Source organism: Ostrea edulis, unplaced genomic scaffold (assembly GCF_947568905.1).
Source record: "Ostrea edulis unplaced genomic scaffold, xbOstEdul1.1 scaffold_51, whole genome shotgun sequence".
Taxonomy (NCBI): Eukaryota; Metazoa; Mollusca; class Bivalvia; order Ostreida; family Ostreidae; genus Ostrea; species Ostrea edulis.
In genome coordinates, this window is record NW_026606017.1 from 125,112 (window position 1) to 147,986 (window position 22,875).

The following is a 22,875-nucleotide window of genomic DNA, read 5'->3' on the forward strand; positions in this document are numbered from 1 at the left end:
TATGGATAACAATACCCCTGTTCATAGGTCCCACGTCACAAAGATTTTAAGAATACACACCAAACAACAGGTAAATGGACCACATCGCTCACCTGAACAGCAGTTCCTAGCAATAAGCAAGCTTGAGCAAAACTACCATTATACAAGCAACTTGGTTCAGAAAACTTTTCAAAAATAACGACTAAGAATTCATTGATTATCAAACTTCAAAACCCTATTTTTGCATTTTTGTGATTTTCTCCCATTTGAGGGGACATGGCACTTCATTTGAACAAATTTGAATCCCCTTCACTTAAGGATCATTTGGATCAAGTTTGATTGAAACTTGCCCAGTGTTCTGGAGAAAAAGCTCTCCCTACCTTCGGGGGTCATGATCTAAACAAATATGAACCTACTCTTTACCAGGAACCTTTCACTTTTATAGCCAGGTGGTTTTTGAGAGTTTTAACGATTTTCTTTACATGGTCACATCAAGTTTTGTCCCTCCTGTGGCCCCAACATACCCCTGGGATCATGATCTTAACAAACGCGAATCTCCGTTATGTCAGAAAGCTTTCATGTACATTTCAGCTTTTCTGGCTCAGTAGTTCTAGAGAAGATTTTTAAATGACCCCCTATTTTTGTATTTGTCTTCCATTTTAAGAGGGCATGACCCTTCGTTTGAACAAATTTGAATGGTCTTCACATAAGGATGATTTGTATCAAGTTTGATTGGACCATTGGCTCTGGAGAAGATTTTCCTATGAATCTGCATGTAAAACTTTGATCCCATATTGTGGGCCCATCCCACTTCCTGCGGCCATGATCTGAACAAATTTGAATCTACTCTATATCAGGAAGCTTTTAGGTAAATCTTCGCTCTTCTGGCCAATTAGTTCTTGAGAGGAAGATTTTTAAAGACTTTCCTTTTATATTGGTATGTATAACTTTGATCCCCTATTGTAGCCCCAACATACCCCTAAGGGTCATGATTTTAACAAACTTGAATCCCCACTATGTCAGGAAGCCTTCATGTAAATTTCAGCTTTTGTGGCCCTGTGTTTCTTGAAAAGATTTTCGAATGAACCCACCATACACATATTTTTATACGCCCGTCATTAGATTGGATTGGTCCATCCAAACAGTTTTCCGGACTTTTTATTTACACATAAGCTTCCTTTCAGAGGAACACAATTTCAGTTTGCATTTCAGCTGGATTGGTCTGTGCGTCCGTGACCTACAGTAGAAATAAAAGTAGGTCAAATAGTTTTCCGGGCTTTTTTCATTATGGATACAGATATTGCCTTGAAATCTAATTAAAGGTTTCCTCTTGGAGGAACACAAGTTCAGTTTGCATTTCAGCTGGATTGGTCCATCCTTGACCTACTTTTTGGAAAAAGTAGTTCGAACAGTTTTCCACTCTTTTTTCATTATGGATACAGATATTGACCTGATATTTAGTCAAGGACTTCCTCTCGGAGGAAGACAAGTGCAGTTAACATTTCAGCTGGATTGACGCGCTACGACCTACAGTACTTTAGGGGTAGAAGTAGGTCAAACAGTTTTCCAGATTGATTTGGTAGGTGGTCATAGGTACTGCTCTGAAATTTAGTCACAACCTCCTTTTCAGAGAAATAAATAAGCAGTTAACATTTTAACTTAATTGGTGCACCATGGCTTACTTTGGGGCTAAGAGTAGATCAAATGGTTTCCTGTACTTTCTATCATCATAGATAAATATTGCATCGACATTTTGTCACAGAAATACATAATCAGGCTACATGGCAGATGGATTGGTGCACCATGACCCACCTTTAAGGCTTGAATTTCCTATTCAGAATGTGTGTTGTATCCATTCAGAGTGCACAATATGCTTCCAGGTTGAATTTCAATGTCCGACGGGCGTATATTGTACCGTTTGCGGTACTCTTGTTGTATTGCATGTACCTCCCCTTTGAAGGATTGATTGATGTTTTCCGCCACACTCAACATTGTTTTCAGTTATCTGTTGGAAACGTATATCTTACCATTTAGAAAGAAATTGCAGCCTCGGACACAAACGATAAATACTGTGGATCAACCCCATGACAACATTTTTACTTTACGGTGGAGTACACAACAAACTTTGTACATATCACTTCCCGATAATGCTTTAGTACGTAGAAAGGTGACAACATCTTTATTTAGAAAATGTAAGAAAAATATTTTCTTGATTTAATTCCTAACACTTTGCTTGATTGATTGATCCAATGAGAGAGAGAGAGAGAGAGAGAGAGAGAGAGAGAGAGAGAGAGAGAGAGAGAAAGAGAGAGAAAGAGAGAGAGAGAGACGAACTGTGAACTTTAGCATCATTCAACTCGGCATGAACGAGAGAGAGAGAGAGAGAGAGAGAGAGAGAGAGAGCCGAACTATGAACTATAGCATCACTCAACTCGGCGTGAAGATGTGAGTGTAAAAATAGTTTCTAATTATATTGTTTAACAAAATACATTGATCACTCACGAAAAAAACAACTCAACCTTACCTGATCTATTTGTACCAATAGATAATTGAAGTAAAGAGTGATGGGATAAATATTTTATACGTTTAAACATGGACATGTAAAGAACTGCGAACAATAGCATTGTTTCGCCGCCTGCCTTCTGGTCAATTCTTAAAAGTTATCATTTTATAAAATGATTTTTGTGCCAAGATAGATATTAATATAAATTTTCACGAAAGTTGATTCATTTGACAAAACAAATAGAGATAATTCTATAATTTAGGTTAAATCCTGTATTTCACTATAGCATTCAATGGAAAACGTAAAATATATTATAAACATCCCCCGTGAAACACATATTCCTTTTCACGTTATTATAAATTGTTATTTAGAAAATTTATACCAAAACGTTTCTTGTTTCACGGGGGAACATATGTTTACAGACCAAACCACGGCAAATATGTTATCTCTTTGATAAATGAGGACAAAGTGTGATAAATGAAAATTAACAATTTTTTACTCAATTATAAATATATGAGATTGATCACTGTTCGTTATCTTCGCCTTTTATAAAGTAATTTGACAAATTAATTGGTTATTTATCTTTATCATGTACTTGATAATGATTATGAAGATTCTATACTGCGTAATACGGGTGACGTCACAATAACCGATCCGAAAATCGAAAGTGATACATAATCTATTGATTTTAGCAGATTATTTGTCCTGACACGCTGTAGTTATATAAATATTGACAAAGTGTCTTTCTTTATTGTGCATGTTGCATACCTTCGGTTAAGAAACTAAATAACCCAGTCTACATTTTATTCTTTGGTTTTAAGTTTATTAAATTCTTCTGTTTTGATAGGACCTACACCGATTTCGTACGAACGTCTTATACCAAGACAGAGATTACATTCATTCTAAAGATCTATCATCAACCAAAACAAGAATCAAAAGAAACACCATTCAGCCATCTAAATTCCCGGCAATCACGTACCGAATTAATGAGGAAAATAGGACTTAATAATATATTCAAAAAGATAATGTTAATAATATCCATGGGAAAAAGACACTATTTTGGACTGGGGTTGGGGAATTTCAAAACATGGCTATAGACTGTATAATTACGAAATGTAACCTCTTTAATCTCATTCATTATATCCCATCATTAACTTACTCTATCTGTGTATATGTGCGTGACTCTATAATTACATGCTGAATAGGGAAGGAACTTTATATTATAACTTTTTCTTGTTCACAACGCAAACATAAAATAAAACAATGTACAATATTTGTATTTTTATTTCGGTAAAAAATATTGACGTCAATATTTACTTAAAACATTGTCCTACAAAACCCATAAAACACTGCGCAACATTTATGAATGTGGTTACAAATCTTTACTGTTTGTGATATCCATGAAGTTTCTGATTTTTTAGCAAGTCAGTCATATGAATGGCGAAGATAACGAACAGTGATCAATCTCATTACTCCTATAAGCAATACAAAATAGAGAGTTGGGCAAACACGGCCCATGGATATACCAGAGGTGGGATCAGGTGCCTAGGAGGAGTAAGCATCCCTTGTCGACAGGTCACTAAGTTGTAGCCTACATTACAATCAAGTAATCAATCAAGGCACCTGATCTCACCTGTAGTGGGTTCAGGAATACTCTTAATTTTATATTCTTTAGAAGAATTATGAGATTGATCATTGTTCGTTATTTACACACTTTCGCAGTTGTAAGCTGCAACAATGGGCATATTGTGATTACATTATGGATATACAAAATGTACATGAAAAGATAGAATACCGAAAATATTTGTGATTATTCAATACATACAGTGCATACCATAAAATGTAATGGAATTTCTTTCAAATTGTATGCATTTCATACACTCAAGTAGAAAAGTATAAATTGATTTATTTGAAATAAAAGGACAAGCAAAATTCACGTTTTTGTCAAGCAATTACAGATCACCATTGATATGCAGATTAGGTTATATTTAGCAAGAAATTTGATTGATTGATGTTTTCCGCCACATTCAACAATTTTTCAGTTATATGGTGGCGCCCAGTTTTTATTGGTGGAAGAGAGAACCTAGATACAATGTACCTGGGAGGAGACCACCGACCTCCGAAAGTAGACTGGGAAACTTTCTCACTTACCGGCGCGAGCGGGATTCAAACCCGTGCCGACAGACGTGAGAGGCTGTGTGATTTTGAGCGCGATGTTTTAACCACTCGGCCACGGAAGTCCCCACTAGCAGATGTGGCTTTTATGATCTAATATATAACAATACCCTGGACTAAAAATACATAAAATACAATTCATATTCAAACGAATTTGGTGTTATCTATGTGTGATAAATGTATTCCTATATATTCCTTTAGTCGAGCTAAAGTTGTGAATCCGGAAGTGGATTGAAAGTTACCGATATATTGACCAATCAAATAGCTAGATTTTAGCCAATCATAATGCTCAGTCACTATCCAATCAGCTTGAAGCTGTAGGGTATAAATACTGCGAAACAAAGTCAGTCTACACTGATCTGGACCAAGAAGAACATCGCTTAAAAGAGAAAGCTTAACGACGGTAAGGTATAGACGTGGCTGAATAAGTCTTTCCTATACAAAGTCAGTAATAATATAACTTTATTAAATATTTTACATAGGAATGAGACATTGCTCACCTTAGCCCTTACTTCCGCTACAGTATTCTCATTAATACAGACTGAGTCAAATTGAGCAAAGACAAACATTGAGCAATATTGAGTAATTTTGTGTTGATCAGATTTTGCTATAATTGTGCGTGATTTCATTGTTCTTTGTAAAATAGCTAATCATTGATACTGATCATTGTCTCAAATCATTTTACTGCCAATCACTGTTCAATATCTCGGAATAAAGCCGGGAGGACCCACATCGCTAATCAATATTTTGAGCAAGTAGCTCAGTCTAAATTGAGAAACCACGGTTGCACGCTACAATATCCAAAACACATTTCGACAATAATCATGGCTGGATAGTCATAATAAAAATCTGACGATTCCTGAAAGACACACATTTGTGCTTTACTGTTTCGCATTTGCATTGAGGTTTTCCCCAAGAACCAAAGGGCTAATTTGCAGCCAAACTTGCCACAAAACATGCATGGATAAAGTGAATTCCTAATCAGGAAAATGCAAATATAAAATAGGGTCTTTTAAAACTATTCTTATCAAGAATCGCTGTGCCAGAAAAGTTGAAACTGAGATGAAAGCTTCCTGATATAGTGTAGATTAAAGTGTGTTAAAATCATGGCTTCCAGGAGTAGGATAGGGCAACAATAGAGGATCAACGTTATACATGGGTATATATAGCATAAATCTTTAAAATTCTTCTCAAGAACGACAGGGTCATTATTACTCATATTCATAAGCAAGCATTCCCAGGTAGTGTAGATTCAAATATGTCCAAATTGTGATCCCCGGGAATAGGGTGAGCCAACAATAGGGGACCAAAGTTTTACATCGGAATATATGGGGAAAAAATTCTCAATTACAGCAAGGCCATAATTAGTCACATTAGTATGCAACCATTTCCAGGTACTGCAGATTGACGTTTATTGAAAGCACAATCCCTGGGTAGGATAGGGACACAACAGGGGATCAAAGTTTTATATGGGGATATATATGGAACCATCTTTAAAATCCTCTAAAGAACAGCAGGGCTATGATCAGTTATATTTATATGCTAACATCTTCAGATAGTGTAAAGTGAATTAGTTTGTTCAATTCAAGGGCCCGAGAGGAAGAGTGGGGTACGTCATGATAAGAGATCAAAGTCTGATTATATTACACAGGAAACTAAAACAAATTCTTTTCAAGAGTAGAAGGACCACACTAAATCATACCAACATGTTAATTTTCCAATGTTGTACTGATTCATTTTAATGCCCCTATTACTGAAGTCTGGAGACATTGTTTCAGCCTGTCTGTATGAAACATGACTTTTGTTCATAACCTCCGACTGGTAACTGATAGGGCTCTCATATTTCATATTTGTATTTCTTGTGACAAGACCTTTATTTTGATACCAACGTTTTTGACCTTGACCCTGAGTTTGACCTTCTTTTAAGAAAACCTAACCTAGGCAAGATCTCCTGAACTGGTTATGGTAGGGCTTTCATATTTAGTACATAGATCCCTTTTGGAAAGGAATTTGATTTGATGTCATGGTGTTTGACAATGTGACATTGGTCTTGAAGTTTGACTTTCACGTTACCCTTACTCACAACTTTTGAATGCAGAGTGATACATGTTCCATGTATGAATTCCTCGTGAACGACTCGTTTGGTACCAAAAAATGGTGACCTTGTAATCTTGGATTTTGACCTGCTTTTAAGTAAAGTTAATCTAGGCGATATCCTCTGAACTGTTTAAGGTACTACTTTCATATTTTGTACATAGATTGTTAATAGTAAAGACTTTACATTTCATACCATGGGTTTTCATCGTATGACATTGTATTATGGTTATATCATTACCCTATGGGGATAGGTTGGGGTAACAATAGGCCTCTTGTTTGTTTTTCTAAGTTCGCAAGACATTTTATTGTTTCTCCGTCCGTCCTTCCAATGTCTATCTTATTCATTGCATATCATCTGTTCTAAAACGTATTCACAATTAGGGATACAATTGTTCATAAAAGACAGGTTAATAATACAACCTCATTGGTAGTTGCCTAACAGGCAAATACAATGAAAACACTCTTGGTTTAGAGTATACATAATTTATTTTCAATTACTTTTTGAGCAGTATACATGTATCTTAGCTAATGCATGTAAATTGTAGGAACATGAAAATACACACTAAAAGATGTATATATACCATAATCACGAACAACTTTTGAAAATTCGACACGGAACGCTCTCAAATAGAGGATATCTATATATTGCGTGTTTTGATATTTGGTTTATTCAACGAGTTGATATGGTTTATTTATTCGCGAGGCTTGCCGAGCGAATAAATACACCATATCAACGAGTTGGATAAACCAAATATCAAAATACGCAATTATAGATGTTCTATCTATCTCATGCGTCTTCTTTTCACTTAATTATGAAATTATCTCCAGTATGGTAGAAACAGCTGATTGAATTTATTTTGAATCCGTGGCTTAGACGTCGTGCTTAATATGTCTTCCTTACGCGGGAAGAAATAGTGTGCTTATAATCTATTGATATACAGTACAAAAGGACATTTTTATAAAAGAAACCATGGATTAAATTTATTTAGAAGGGATTATAGTTTATAATTAATAATGGTTAAGCCATTCCAACAAAGTAACAACTATTAACCGAGTATTCATTTTTTGACGTAGGCCTGGCCTTCTGATAAAAGTTTGATGCCGTGGTCTTTTTCAAATAAGCATGTGTAACTTAGTGTAACAACGATCAATGACAGTAATATTTTAATGCAGTGTTATTAGAATGTTCAACAGTTTACAATGAAAAGTAGAAGTGTTTGTGCATTTGGATTTTATTTACGTAGTTTCTTTGGATCTGAGGGCGATAGGAAATCCTGAGGTACTTTGAATAGGCTTAGTAAGTAAAGCTGTTGATATTTGTTACATTCAATATGCTCCATGCAGAAAAAAAGAGACTGTGCTTGTGAATATTTGGTACCGTAGCATGTCGATGTACTTTCGATTATGCTTGTCCAGTGGGCGGTCGATTCCTTGTCGATGATAATAGTGTGCACATTTTTTTGTTTTCTGGTCGTAATTTTTGAGTAGTTATTGACCGAGTTGGCATTTTATTGGCCGGTAATTTGCATTATATGTCAGTGGGGGCACCATCATTTTAATTTTGCTATAAAATAAATTCGAAATAAATACAGAATAACAAGTTTTACGCTTTATTTCATGCATCGATACACATGTATGCATAAACACAGAAAATATGTCATCCAAGCGGGGACATTGTCAAAAGTAGTTCGGACCGGAAGTGCTTTCTCAAACGGGCGTGTGATAAAGCTAATGCTTTATCTCACTTTCAATATACACCACACGTATAAGATAAACCTTGATCACAGACTGAACAACTATATAAAATACTCCTTACAAGCTATCAAAATATGTCTCAAAAACCCGTTTCTTTATGTAAAGTAGAACATTTCGATCGCAATTCTTCCAAGATATTGTGTTCCCCTACGTACGGTGTCCCAGCTGATATCATCGACTGAAACCGTTCGTATATTGCGAGGAGATCACGTTTTCTCACTTCACGTAAAGAGACACGTTCCAAAAATAATTCATCATCACAGTATTTGATGATCAAATCTTTCCTTTTCTTCCAAAGAACATCAAACGTGACACGAACTGTTTCTCTGCAGCGTATTGAGACAATGTTTCCATATTGTTCCAGCTCATCAAGTTGTAAGTCATTGGGAAATGTAAGTGTCCTCACTTGAAATACTCGACATATTTCATTGACCATATCTCTATCTATGTCTTCACTCTTTGCTTCTCCATTGTGTAACATGACAATTACGAGGAAAACAAAATGACGTACATTGGATGACCACCATGATTCGGATAAAGCAGTTATTCGCTGCAATATTGAGTCATACGGGTTCTCGAGAAATTTGGAAGCATTCTTAAAATAATATTCGTTTTGAAAGAGAAGAAGGGGTATCCTCGGTTTCCCTATATGAATAGGTTTGCATTTAATGTAAGCCTCTCTGTATTTATCGATGTCCCCTGTCTGGTATTTTTGATTCCTGATCCAATCTATTCTACTTTGCATATGAGTGTCAAATATTGCTCCCCAGTCTTTTTCGGTGTACCCTTTTACGTTTAGATCATAAATTTCATACTGCAAAGAACTATTCTTTAGGAATTCTTCGACATTTTTTGACAGAGTGTCTGGAACACATATTAATGCATGCACCTTCCCCTTTCCAGCTTTTACTACATTTTCAACATTTTTAAGTAAAGCATCAATAATGTTTTTATTGAACCAACTTTTGATATACTCGTCCACAATAAGGAAAGTTGCCTTGTCCGTACGAATTCCCTCCAACTCTTTCATGTCCTTCGGGTGCCGAACATTTGTTCCAGTGGTGAAATTTTGACAAACAGATACAACAGTTTCGTTAGCGATAGAAGTCTTTCCACTTCCTGGTAATCCAGTAAATACCATGATGTTTAGAGAGGACAGTGATTTTACCACCCCATCAATAAAAGATATGTTCGGCATAACCACGTGTATCCGCCGCCCTGTGAAGAATTAATCGATTGTCTAAATTCCTTAAGGGGTTAATGCAATTTTTGAAATACTTCCATAAATTATGATGATTGTTTTTGTGCATTTTTACATACCTTTGGTAGTTGACTGAATTTCCTTTGTTCTTCCCAAACTTTGACTTTCTCCAGCAGGCGGTCGATGTACGACAGTCGTATCACATCCTATAAATAAGTATTCAGTTAATGGCTATCAAAGAGGCTTGTTCTTATTACAAAATACCATTCCTATTTGAAACGAGCACCGCTAAGTGGAGTATCCCCTCGCGACGGGAAATATTATAAACATAAATGTATGCATTGTTTACGCATAAATGAGGAATGAGGCCAAATTCTATTGTAGAAAATGAAGATGGTTTAGTCTATACGTTTATACGTTTCATATGCATATATATATATATATATATATATATATATATATATATATATATATATATATAACTTTGATCCCTCATCATCACCACCCCCAACCCTACCCCCCTTTCTTTCAGTTAGCGTACGAGGTATCTTGTTTTGTATGAAAGAAAGGTTCCTAATATATTTTAAGTGGACAGTACTATGTATACCAACTGACATCCTATTGTCTCTGTTTACACTACGTCAAATGCAGTGGCTGTATGATCAAAATAATCCTCGACTTCATAAAAATATTTTAAGTTCATTAGTTAACCAATGAGTGAGCTTCCATGAATTTTTTGGGTGACAAGAATTCATTCGAATGTAATTGCGTGCTCGTAGCGGAATAATCCGAGCATTGCCGATTGAGAGCAAACTGGACACCTTTTAGGTGTTGCAACTAATGGATGATTCTTTTTTTACTTCCCTTGGGGGTCCGAGTTAGAATAGGTCCTCAGTACCTTTTGCTTGTCTTAAGAGGCGATAAATGGGTCGGTCCTTCGGATGAGACCGCAAAAACCGAGGCCCCGTGTCACAGCAGGTTTGGCACGATTAAGATCACTTCCTGCTCAAAGGCCGTGAGTGCCGAGCATAGACCTAAATTTTGCAGCCCTTCACCGGCAAAGATGAAGTCTCCATGTGAGTGAAATATTCTCGAGAGGAACGTTAAACATGGCTAGAGACGATGACCAACTGATAGGTGAAAAACATCTTGCTGGGGGGCATAACATGCATATGTGGTTAGGCAGACTCCCTTATTCCCAGCAGAAACACATCACGTATGCTCAAAAAATTTGGTAATTTACCTAACTTACAGTTGCAATAATAAAGCATCAAATCCAACTATTCCCACGGAAGCAACATTATTTTTCGTAATGACGATAAATTTCCGGTGATGAGAGATCGCTAAAGCTTATTAAATTTTGTTTGTTTGTTTGTTCTTTCTTTTTCTTAATGTTTTTTCTTCTTCTTTTGCTTTAAAAATCCAGGTACTTCCCAATGCCTCACACACAGAGATTAATTCTATCCGCCACCCTGTGAAGAATTAATCGATTGTCTAAATTCCTTAAGGGGTTAATACTATTTTTGAAATACTTCCATAAATTATGATGATTGTTTTTGTGCATTTTTACATACCTTTGGGAGTTGACTGAATTTCCTTTGTTCTTCCGGAACTTTGACTTTCTCCAGCAGGCGGTCGATGTACGACAGTCGTATCAGATCCTATCAATAACTATTCAGTTAATGACTATCAAAGAGGCTAGTTCTTATTACAAAATACCATTCCTATTAGAAACAAGAGCACCGCTAAGTGGAGCATTCCCTCGCGACGGGAAATGTTATAAACATAAATGTATGCATTGTTTAGGTATAAATGAGGAATGAGACCAAATTCTATTGTAGAAATTCAAGATGATTTAGTCTATACATGTTTCATATGCATACATATAGCTTTGATGCTCTCATAACCCCGACCCCCCATTCTTTCAGTTAGCGTAAGAGGTACATGTATCTTGTTTTGTATGAAAGAAAGGTTCCTAATATATTTTAAGTGGACAGTACTATGTATACCAACTGACATCCTATTGTCTCTGTTTACACTACGTCAAATGCAGTGGCTGTATGATCAAAATAATCCTCGACTTCATAAAAATATTTTAAGTTCATTAGTTAACCAATGAGTGAGCTTCCATGAATTTTCTGGGTGACAAGAATTCATTCGGATGTAATTGCGTGCTCGTAGCGGAATAATCCGAGCATTGCCGATTGAGAGCAAACTGGACACCTTTTAGGTGTTGCAACTAATGGATGATTCTTTTTTTTTTTTTTACTTCCCTTGGGGGTCCGAGTTAGAATAGGTCCTCAGTACCTTTTGCTTGTCTTAAGAGGCGATAAATGGGTCGGTCCTTCGGATGAGATCGCAAAAACCGAGGCCCCGTATCACAGCAGGTTTGGCGCGATAAATATCACTCCCTGCTCAAAGGCTGTAAGTGCCGAGCATAGACCTAAATTTTGCAGCCCTTCACCGGCAAAGATGAAGTCTCCATGTGAGTGAGATATTCTCGAGAGGAACGTTAAACATGGCTAGAGACGATGACCAACTGATAGGTGCAAAACATCTTGCTAGGGGGCATAACATGCATATGTGGTTAGGCAGACTCCCTTATTCCCAGCAGAAACACATCACGTATGCTCAAAAAATTTGGTAATTTACCTAACTTACAGTTGCAAGAAAAAAGCATCAAATCCCACTATTCCCACGGAAGCAACATTATTTTTCGTAATGACGATAAATTTCCGGTGATGAGAGATCGCTAAAGCTTATCAAATTTCGTTTGTTTGTTTGTTTTTTCTTTTTCTTAATGTTTTTTCTTCTTGTTTTGCTTTTAAAAAGTACGTACAAGACAAGGTCTCACACACAGAGATCAATTCTATATTGTTAACTGACACTGACAGTAATGAAACTGCGATGTGTCAAATTATTTGAATGTACCCAAAGCTTGCTGACGTATGATACTTTAATTAATTCATACACAACGTCTCAAGATTTGTGCCTGCAAATAATCAATTATATGGCAACATACAAACAAAATTCCGTGGGGATCCGGGTTAGAATAGGTGCTCAGTATCCCATTACTTGTCGTCAGAAGCGACTAAATGGGGCGGTCCTTCGGATGAGACCATAAAAACCGAGGTCCTGTGTTACAGCACAATAAAAATCCCTCTCTGCTCAAAGGACAGAAGGATAATTGGTACCCTCAAGTAGGACCCAGGGTCACCCAATTTTAGTATGACTATCATAAAACAATTTTCAATGTTGTTGCACATGTATGTGCATGGCATACAGGAAAGATATTTTTGAGTTGTAAATCCATGCATTAGCTATATGTGTGTTAGTTCGAACAAAGGGCGATGATGGGTCACTGTGATAAATATTTTCCACGTTGATCAGCTTTTCAAGAAATGGCCATCACGGTTAATATCCAATGAAATCATTTTTACCTAAAGTTAACTATGTGTATAAATTATGTACAAAAGGTGGGGGTGGTGTGAAAACGTATATGGACACGAACAGGAAATAGCCATTGCTAGACCTGGTCAAGAGGTCAATGGTTGGAATACATCAATAATCTAAAAATAAAATGTAACAATATGAAAGAACTGTAAGATAAATTTGAATGTGCAATGACTGAATTGAAAGTTTCAAATCAAATAATTAAATCACTTTTAATTTTGAATTAAATATTTATGCCAACAGTGCATATTTTTGAGACGTTACAAATAAGGAATTTTGAAAACAGATCAGCAATGCGATTGTGTATATAGAACCCGCTTCTGCGGAAAGTTAGTCAGGGGTATTTGTAACTGGCTAACCCACAACTCGCATTGGTTTTATATTTCATTTAGGTAAGTCGTGCGCATTCAGATTATCATATTTAACATAATAAGTGTTGTAAAGATGTTTCATAATATATGTAATCGTTACATTTTTAACTTTAAATATCTTTGTTACTTATCATACTTTTTACACACACCATATATCATTTTAAACAACAAATCCTACATTTTTATTCTTGTGAAAAAGTTCGGGAAATTATTGCGTCATTAGGCTTAATTGTGACATGAACGATGATGCCACAATTTTAATGTCTTTCAAAATGGATTTAACCGATCAACAGAAGGCTGAAATTGTAAACCTATTACCAATATAAATCACTAAAAATGGTTCAGAAGTTAATGAAGGAAAATATGCCAAAGAAGAAGAAGCTCTCTAGAATGCTCATCAGGAGGTTAGTGACAAAGTTTGAGAAGACCAAGGACTTCAAGAACCGATTACTTTATCAGTGAAGTGAAGACTTTAGTTACAGAAACTCCTCAGAAAAGTGTCAGACGCATTTTTATGAAAATTAATGCTGAAAACACCAGTATTTCCAGTGATTACAGAACTTTGAAATATGACACGACACCTTACAAGCTTTCAGTAATGCAGCAGCTCAAGGAATCAGTTATCAAACACTGAATTGAATTTGCAAGTTGGTTGCTTCAGCAAGGAAATGCCATTTTCTAGAAAATTTGGTTTTCGGATGAGGCACATTTTTACTTAGACTGTGAAGTGAATAAGCAAAATGTGCGATACTGGTCAACAGAAAAACCGGAAAGTTTCTAGTATACCGGTCCCCAGAAGCACGCGACTGTGCATGAACAGTTATTTCCCTTGCTGTTGCTAAGCGGAATGTAAACACACCGCCATTTGCATTTTCGCCTCAGATGCTGATCAATGAAAATCGTGCGATGAAAATAAAAGGCCAACGGCGTTTGAGAATACTAAGCGGGGGCTTGGGTGCGGCAGCCCCCGACAAGTCAAATATAGTTTTTAAAAAATTCTTACCTTACAACATAAAATCGGTATTGACTAAAACCCGGTCTCGATCCCGGTCTTTGGTCTCGGTCCCGTGACTAAAACCCGGTCTTCGGTCCCGGTCCCAGATACTTTTATTCGATAAAAACAGAATATATCAGGATATTTGAGCCCCATTTCTCAATAACTTAGGTATGACATCTCATGCCTGCATTCTGATAGTAAATTGATCATATTATTTTCTTCTTTCGTAAAATAATATGTGAAAACTCCGGGACCGGTGGGACCGAGAAATAAAAACAATGCTAAAAGCCGGTCCCGGTCTCGACATTTTTCCTCAATAGCCGCTTTAATCTACCTTTTCATAAAAAAGATAAGGATGTGATACTCAATGGCATCCCTTTTTATACATATATTTCTGATTTATTGTGTGTATAGGTTTTTTATTCCAATATTCTTTATACATGTACTTATGTCAGAATCGAACTCGACTACATGTACGTGACATTTTGTCCCAAATGATCGCGTAATACTACCTTTTCATAAGAAGATAAGGATGTAGAAGGGAAATGATATACATGTACTTATCCTGATGTATTTGTTTGTAAATTTACAGTTAGTTTATTTGTTCATTTATTTTATTTCTTCTATTCCTGTCAAAATCAGTTTTCAACGATTCATGTTTTGTATTCCGAACCCGATCTCTTTATATGGGTATAGTTGTATATAACCAATAAATAATAACTATAAAATATTTCTTCCTTTCTTATTTGATACTTGGTTTTCTTTCTTTTTTCAGTTGTGGTTCTTTTAGATACAATGCTTAAAAAAAAGCCACCTAATATATTTATAGTATTTATAAAAGTGTGTCATACATAGAGCACATGTATGGAGCGCCAAATTAACATAAACTCAAATAATTAAAGATATCTTCAATTATTTGAAGATATCATCAATTCATTTGATGCGCGCAACAATTCAATTAAAGATCTCTTCAAATAATTAATGATATCTTCAATTCTGAATTATTGCGCGCATTAATTGAATTGATGATAGCATTAATTGAATTGAAGTGCGCATTAATTCATTTGATGAGAGCAATAATGTTTTAATGCGCGCATTAATTCAATTTAAAGAGAGCAATAATTGAATTGATGATATCTTCAAATAATTGAAGATATCTTCAATTATTTGAGTTTATGTTAATTTGGCGCTCCATACACCTGCTCACCAAAAATTCTCAGATTCTGTATACTTATACAGAAGATACCCTCTGACTTTAGATGATCTTGAAATAATCTATGGTATGTTTTTACTGTAATATTATGTGGTAACTATATTTATTGTGAATAGTTATATACGTATATGTATAAACATATATGTATTAATTATGCTGCACAAAAAGTGTTTGTTTCCTATTTTCAAAATATCTTATATTTCAAAGTGCATAAATTTGACATAAACTGACAAATTTACAAACAATGAAATCTACATTTATAAATATGCAAAACATACATGTAAATTCATTGAAGAAATAAATTTCAGTTTTGAAAATACAAATAGGCCTAATGTTAGCGCTTCGTGAAAAGTATGCCTGCGTGAAGCATTTTATACCCTCGTATATTTTTACTAACCATTCAAAAGTTATTACTAAGGTTAAAGATTTTCAAAAGTAGGTCAAATTTGAAAGGTGAAGAATTGCATGTAAAGAAAGGTCTTTTCACAAGGAGTACACATGTGAAATATGAAAACCCTATCAACATGCATTCAAAAGTTATGCCGAAGGTTCAAGTTTTTGCTGACAAACAGACGGATGGACCAAAAACTATATAAATGCGCCCCGAATATCCGATTACGGGGGTATAACATTTGTTTTTCAAAAGCATCATTCTTGTATTCAGAATCTTTCTGGAAAGGAGCGGGGGGAGGGGTTGTTGACAAGAGTGCACAGTAATTTTGTTTCGCTATCAACAACAATTATTCATCATGTTTCAATAATCATAATAAAATTTAAGGAGAATATTTGTTTTGTTTTTTTCCATTTCACTAATAAACATAATTTTTTAAAGTACCTCATACATCGTACATTCTGGACTCATATTTTGCACGTATTATTCTAATATTTACATAGAGGCTTTTCTTCCCTGATTAAAACAACTAATATAACATCATAATTTAACAAATTAATGCGATTCTCACGATACACTCATAAATGAGAGAGAGAGAGAGAGAGAGAGAGAGAGAGAGAGAGAGAGAGAGAGAGAGAGAGAGTAACCCGCGTATACATGTACATATACAGAGACCCGGTTCGGAATACACCAACATTGAATTTGAAATTTTTTATCAATCGTGTGGTCAGGTTTTTGACCTAAATGGAAAAAAAAGAAGACTTAATTTTGTAAATACTACATCCAACAGTAAATTACAAACAAATACACCAGGATAAGTACATATATAATATTTCTCTTCTACATCCTTATCTTTTTATGAAAATGTAATGTAACGCGTTCATTTGGGAGAGAAAAAATCACGTAGTTGAGTTTTGACATAAAAAGGAAAATTGGAATAAAACACAAACATACAATAAATCAGAAACATACATGTGCATACAAAGGAATGTCATTGAATATCACACCCTTATCTTTTTCTCATAAAAAAGTAGATTAAAGCGGCTATTTAGAAAAATAAAAACCATCGAGACCGGGACCGGCTTTTAGCACTGTTTTTACTTCTCGGTCCCACCGGTCCCGGAGTTTTCACATATTATTTTACGAAAGACGACAATAATATTATCAATCAACTATCAGAATGCAAACATGATATGTTATATCTAAATTAACGAGAAATTGGGGCTAAAATATTCTGATGTGTTCTGTTTTTATCGAATAAAAAAATCTGGGACCGGGACCGAAGACCGGGTTTTAGTCACGGGACCGAGACCGAAGACCGGGACCGAGACCGGGTTTTAGTCAGTACCCATAAAATCATCTAAGCTGTTGTTTGCATTAATCAGATCGAGGGGTTGAAGAACTAGTCGTTGTTTGGCAATCAAGGGTTCCTTTGGCTTTGAAGAAGTAAGGTTGGGTACGAGTATCGAGGGGTCATATACAGATTTATTCAGTTCTAGAAATTTAAGGAATGGATCTTGGCAGTCTGTAAGATATTTTTTCCGGATGCAGTATTGACTAAAATAAGTATCGTACAGAGATTTAACTGTGCCGCTGACCGGTAATGACTTTTTTAATGCACGCCAAGTAGATTCTATAGTATTGGTGTGTGCCCTGTATCGGGATCTACAAAGTTTACAGAATGATTTACTTTTAAATGTTCGAACCCTTCTTTATCAAGAATATCATAAGCTTTCCAGCAATCGCTAATTATAGTTGTACCGGGCTGTATGTTGGCTTTTATTATTTCAAGCAGAGTTTCTCGTGTTCGATCTGCCACTGTTGTAAAAAAAAAAAGCACCTTTTCGTCTCCCTTTCAATCCCACCAAAAACCCAGACACCGTCAACTTTCCGTCCCTTGTGAAATTTTCTTTTACCAAATTTACTTTCGTCAATTTCAACAAATTTTCCCACTCCTCCTATTTTTTCTGAATTCTTCTCTAAAATGCAGGTACACACTTCTCTGGAATAATTATACCAATCAACAACAGTTTGACTTGCAATTTCAAGTTCGTGTCTCACGAAACTTTCACTAGCTTTGTATACCCAGAGATATGTTATTAACAGAACTTTTTCCAGCGTTAATTTGTGCTTTTCGAACCAGCTACCAGTCCTGATGGAAATTTTTTTGTTGCAGGTTTTGTTAGAACATCTCCATACAAATCCGTCGCTTGAATATGACGAATCCTTTCTTAATCCAAATTTCCCGTTGTCACACTGCCACAGATTTTGCCGTCCAGATTTATCAAAACAGATAATCCTATTAACCAGTGAATCAACTCTCTTACATCAGCACAAATCAACAAAAAAAATCTTTCAGTTTTAAGGGCATTTCATCGCAAATCAGCTGTTCAGTTTGTTTACATCAATACCAGTGACGTCGTATCATACAAATATTCATGAGAATTACGTATACAAAGCGCACGTGACCATTTTGCTCAACAACAGATTCCATTTATTTTACAACAAGAAATGTAGGTCTTCTTGCATTATTTTTCATTTCGGATTTTAAAAAAACTGATTCAAAAAACAGTTTTTTAAACTTCATTTTTAACAAGGAATTCGAATTTGGGCTTATTTTTGTGATTTTTTTGCGTTTTAGCGATTTTACTGATCGCTAACGCGATCGTATATATATACTAAACCGCCTTCGGCGGCACACATTTTAACGCTATATTTTGGGGACCGGTATACTAGAAGTGTTCCGAAAAACCTTTTCATTCACCATGAAAAACCTTTTCATTCGCAAAAGGTGACAGTATGGGCTGCATTGAGTAGTAAGAGAATCATTGAACCCTTCTTGGTTTTTTGTTGTTTTTTTTTTTGAAAATGGTGAAACAGCAACAGTAAACTCAGAACGCTACCTCCATTTATTGAGAACCAAATTTCTCCCTATCTTGCGAAGAAAATATGGAGATCTACAGACTGTTTAGTTTCAACAGGATGGAGCTGCACCCCACACTTCTTTTGCTGTTTTACACTGGTTAGAGGAAACATTTGTGAACAGATTGATATCATACAGAACACAAAGAGTATGGCCTCCGCATTCACCGGATCTAAACCCTTTGAACTTTTTTCTATGGGGATTCTTAACAGATAGGGTATATAGCCCAAACCCAGACACTGGACGAACTCAAAAGGAACATTAAATTTCATACAAGGAGTGTCTCAGTAGAAATGTGTGACATTGTTGTGAAAAATTTCCAAAAACGGCTTTCGCTTATTGTTGGAAGAGACGGTGGTCATTTAGAACATTTAATGTAATATCTGACGTTGAACATGATAAAAATGACGTAATTCAGAAATTTGATTTTCCTCTTAAATTTGAAAGTTAGGTTCAGCATTAACCACAAAGAATCTAATGGATACATGTAGTTATATGATATTTATCTATTTCCTGTGTATGTTCAATTATAGATTCAAAACGTAACATATATTATGAAACACCCTGTATGTATTATACAATGTCATAGAGTAAGGATTTTGCCTGCTTCTTCCAATACAAAGTACGTCCTCTGGAGTGTGTTTTATATCCGATTCCTCCTCTAGACACAGATAAGATACGGAGTAAAAGAATAAGAAAATCATACATTTAGTACTACATTTATAATACGTTTCTGAGAAAAAGGACACGTAATGACAATCTCTATTGGACTTGAACTCGTGTTGAGAGGATGTCTACACGTGTGGATTTATCCACAAGTATTACGGAAATAACTCCGTTTACCTGATCAGGATATAGGGCTCACGGCGGGTGTGACCGGTCAACAGGGGATGCTTACTCCTCCTAGGCACCTGATCCCACCTCTGGTGTGTCCAGGAGTCCGTGTTTGCCCAACTATCTATTTTGTATTGCTTGTAGGAGTTATGATATTGATCACTGTTCGTTATCTTCATCTTTCATAACAATATTCATTCATTTGATTATTTCAATCATTGATCTGATTACTACACTATCGATATGCTTGAATGAGTACCATGTAATAATCGTTTTATACGTACCTTCAGCTGACAGAGTAGTTGAGTCATTGGTACATATCAACGCTTCTCTTTCGTCACGGTCGTTTTTAACATTGCTCCTACTTCCCATGTGACCTGCATCTATAAGATAACATATTCTGAATTGATTATTGTATGAAATAGTTACCATGTTATATTTGTATCCTTTCTATGTGACAGAGTTTACTAAGTTAGAAAATAAATATCTGATAGAACCCAAACTCTGTATAAATGTTTGATGTTTGTAAACAGAATCTGACCACAAGGTGAAGGTGATGCAGAATCCTCGGCCATCTTGTCAGGATGACGTCTTCTGTTGACTACGGAGAGAAATGAAAATAATGAATAAAATACATGTAGTAGCTGCTGATATAATCTAAAACATTCACAACTCATAAAAAGTACAGAATAAAACTGATATACTTACTTTTTCGTCGCCATCGTTTGATGTACCCTCTTCTTTGTAAGAAAACAAAAACAATAACCACAGGAATGATGAGAAGGATTAGCGCCAGTAGCTCCGGACCAGATCCCCCGTCATGTGTACTCGTTCTGATTGTTGATGTGTTCTGTTGTTGAACAGCATGGTTAACACCTCGGGTAGTTGTTGAAGAAATTCTTTTGAAACTATAAAAATGATAAATATTGAATTTTCAATTTCTGACCAACTCCTGTTGCTTGAGTTTTATTTTAGCTATTGAAAAAAATGTTTTTAAAACCATCTCCCCCACTAATAGTGCTCGTTCTCTGTATTGATCTGTTTTGTTGTTGAACCAAGGAAGTTGCTGAATAAACACTTGTAAAATGAAATAATTAAAAGTAAATCTTTCATTGTTGAGCAAAACATTTTTGAATTCGTTTTAGTCACGTTTATTAATGACTGAAAATAGAGTATCACCTACCTATTATCAGGAAAACACGCTGGGTCTGTAAAATAATAATTGAATATCTTGAGCCAAAGAAGATACACATGGAGGAAACAAGGCCAGGATTGATTGATTGGGCTTTTATGCCGTTTTGGCAATGGCTGACTATTTTCTAATTTCTTTACGGTTACTCATATCAATTTCGTAGTAGAAAAATAGAAAGTTAAAAGCTGGATATTATTCAAATGAAAAATAGAAAGTTAAAAGCTGGATATTATTCAAATCATTTTTATTTCTAGAATTACAGTTTCAACAGGTTTTGACCTTAGAGATTTCAATACGTTTACTGTATGACATGAATTATGTTAAAAATGTTAAGCATATAATTCAGAGTGTAGAATATTAATATCTCTAAAGCATTACATGTGCTGAAACTGACCATAATTACAAATGTATGTTTCTTTTGATGACGATATACGTCCTGGAGTTCTCCATGTGTATATACATATACTGGGAATAACCATTTCATATTCCCCATGTTAGAAAAAAGTGTGAGCAACTTGTCAAATTACTAATAGAAGAAAGAGAAAGGTTATAGTAAAAAAAATCAGTTGTAATATTAATACAGATATTTGTTTTAAAGAAATTTAACTCTTGTAAATTTTAGAAAAGACAAAATACAGGGTCATGTAATCAAATTATGTACCAGATTGGTGGAATAAAATAAAAATTTAAGATCCTGTATAAGGAAATTAACGAAAGTGAAAAACATTAACAGTCAGGATTTTAGCATGCCCTTACAAACCCACCTGACTAGCAGGTACAGATTATTTTATCTACCATTTGCTCACACATCTACTCTAAAAGCCACTCATTCAAATTTATCTAGGTACATTGCGTTCTTCACATTTTCAAAATATGAAAACTACTTACAGTTAAACACTGTATTGGATTTGTAAATGACTGTTGGGCACGCACTTGATGATTTGGATATGCATGGTATGGACTTCAATGTCTTGTTGAAAACGGGACAGTTACCTAAAAAGCAAATAATATGATTTTTAAAACCTGAATTGATACACAGGAGATGTTAATGTTGCGAAATGTTCTTAAGGTCACTTACTACAAACAAATTGTTTTCAGAAATGATGAAAATGGATACTAATGTTATTTATCATTATTTAGATAAATGTCTTTAATCCAATGCCAGGAGCGACAACTCCAGTGACCTTGTTCAACTTCAAACGTTTTGGCGACGATATGTTATACTTTATAGCATGTGATCAAGCCTGTACAGACACTGATATCTGTAGCATTGTCCGGCCATATTCATATTTTTCCAATTATGTTTAAAGAAGGAAAATGAATAATCGTCGTCGTATGGAATTTCATTTTTATCCAGGATTTTTTCAATTATGTCCAATACAATGGGAAATCTTTGAATAAAGTCATATAGTAGGAACAATATATCACAATGTTTTATCATCTGAAAAAATTTACAACTTCAAATGTTTTAAAGAATACAATAGTTCTACTAATTACAAGCAGAATAAGCCAAGAAAATATATATCGACCCTTGCATCTAATTTCTGTAGCAAGTATCCATATAAAATGCAAGGTATTTGGTTAATAAACATTTCTCAAACTATACATCCCTCAATCCAGATAGGACTTTCACATCGTTCAGTTACTTTATGATGTTGTGTCTGTATACAGTGGTAGTAGTCTCTCGGGGAACATGCTTTTTCAGACGATTTTTGGTTCCATGCTTCTGCTGTTGTCGGGCAACCAGGGTCCATTTTCATCAAAAAGCCGTAGGCCGCTTAACATCTCGAT

General features: G+C 35.3%; 1 protein-coding gene across 2 annotated transcripts; it reads right to left on the reverse strand.

Moving 5' to 3' along the window:
- Window positions 1-8,350: 8,350 nt before the first annotated feature.
- LOC125656503 (uncharacterized) lies at window positions 8,351-22,875 on the reverse strand. Of its 2 annotated transcripts, XM_056152520.1 has the most exons (8): window positions 22,691-22,875; window positions 21,947-22,077; window positions 20,601-20,800; window positions 20,434-20,493; window positions 20,177-20,275; window positions 11,285-11,371; window positions 9,830-9,916; window positions 8,351-9,727 (listed from the first exon to the last, which is right to left on the reverse strand). In XM_056152520.1, exons 4-8 carry the CDS (start codon window positions 20,465-20,467, stop codon window positions 8,589-8,591), a joined length of 1,446 nt encoding a protein of 481 aa, XP_056008495.1. In that variant the 5' UTR covers window positions 20,468-20,493; window positions 20,601-20,800; window positions 21,947-22,077; window positions 22,691-22,875; the 3' UTR covers window positions 8,351-8,588. The 2 variants fall into 2 exon arrangements, with proteins under 2 accessions (XP_056008495.1, XP_056008496.1); XM_056152521.1 differs by lacking the exon at window positions 21,947-22,077 and having other exon boundaries at window positions 22,564-22,875.

Bases quoted from the DNA above. Each gene is read 5' to 3' on its own strand.
- LOC125656503 (XM_056152520.1), bottom strand. From the start codon at position 20,467: ATGGCCGAGGATTCTGCATCACCTTCACCTTGTG. The intron at 20,276-20,433 runs GTCAGATTCTGT...GTTATCTTATAG, and splicing joins TGCATCACCTTCACCTTGTG to ATGCAGGTCACATGGGAAGT. The intron at 11,372-20,176 runs GTACGTATAAAA...AGTTATTGATAG, and splicing joins AACTACTCTGTCAGCTGAAG to GATCTGATACGACTGTCGTA.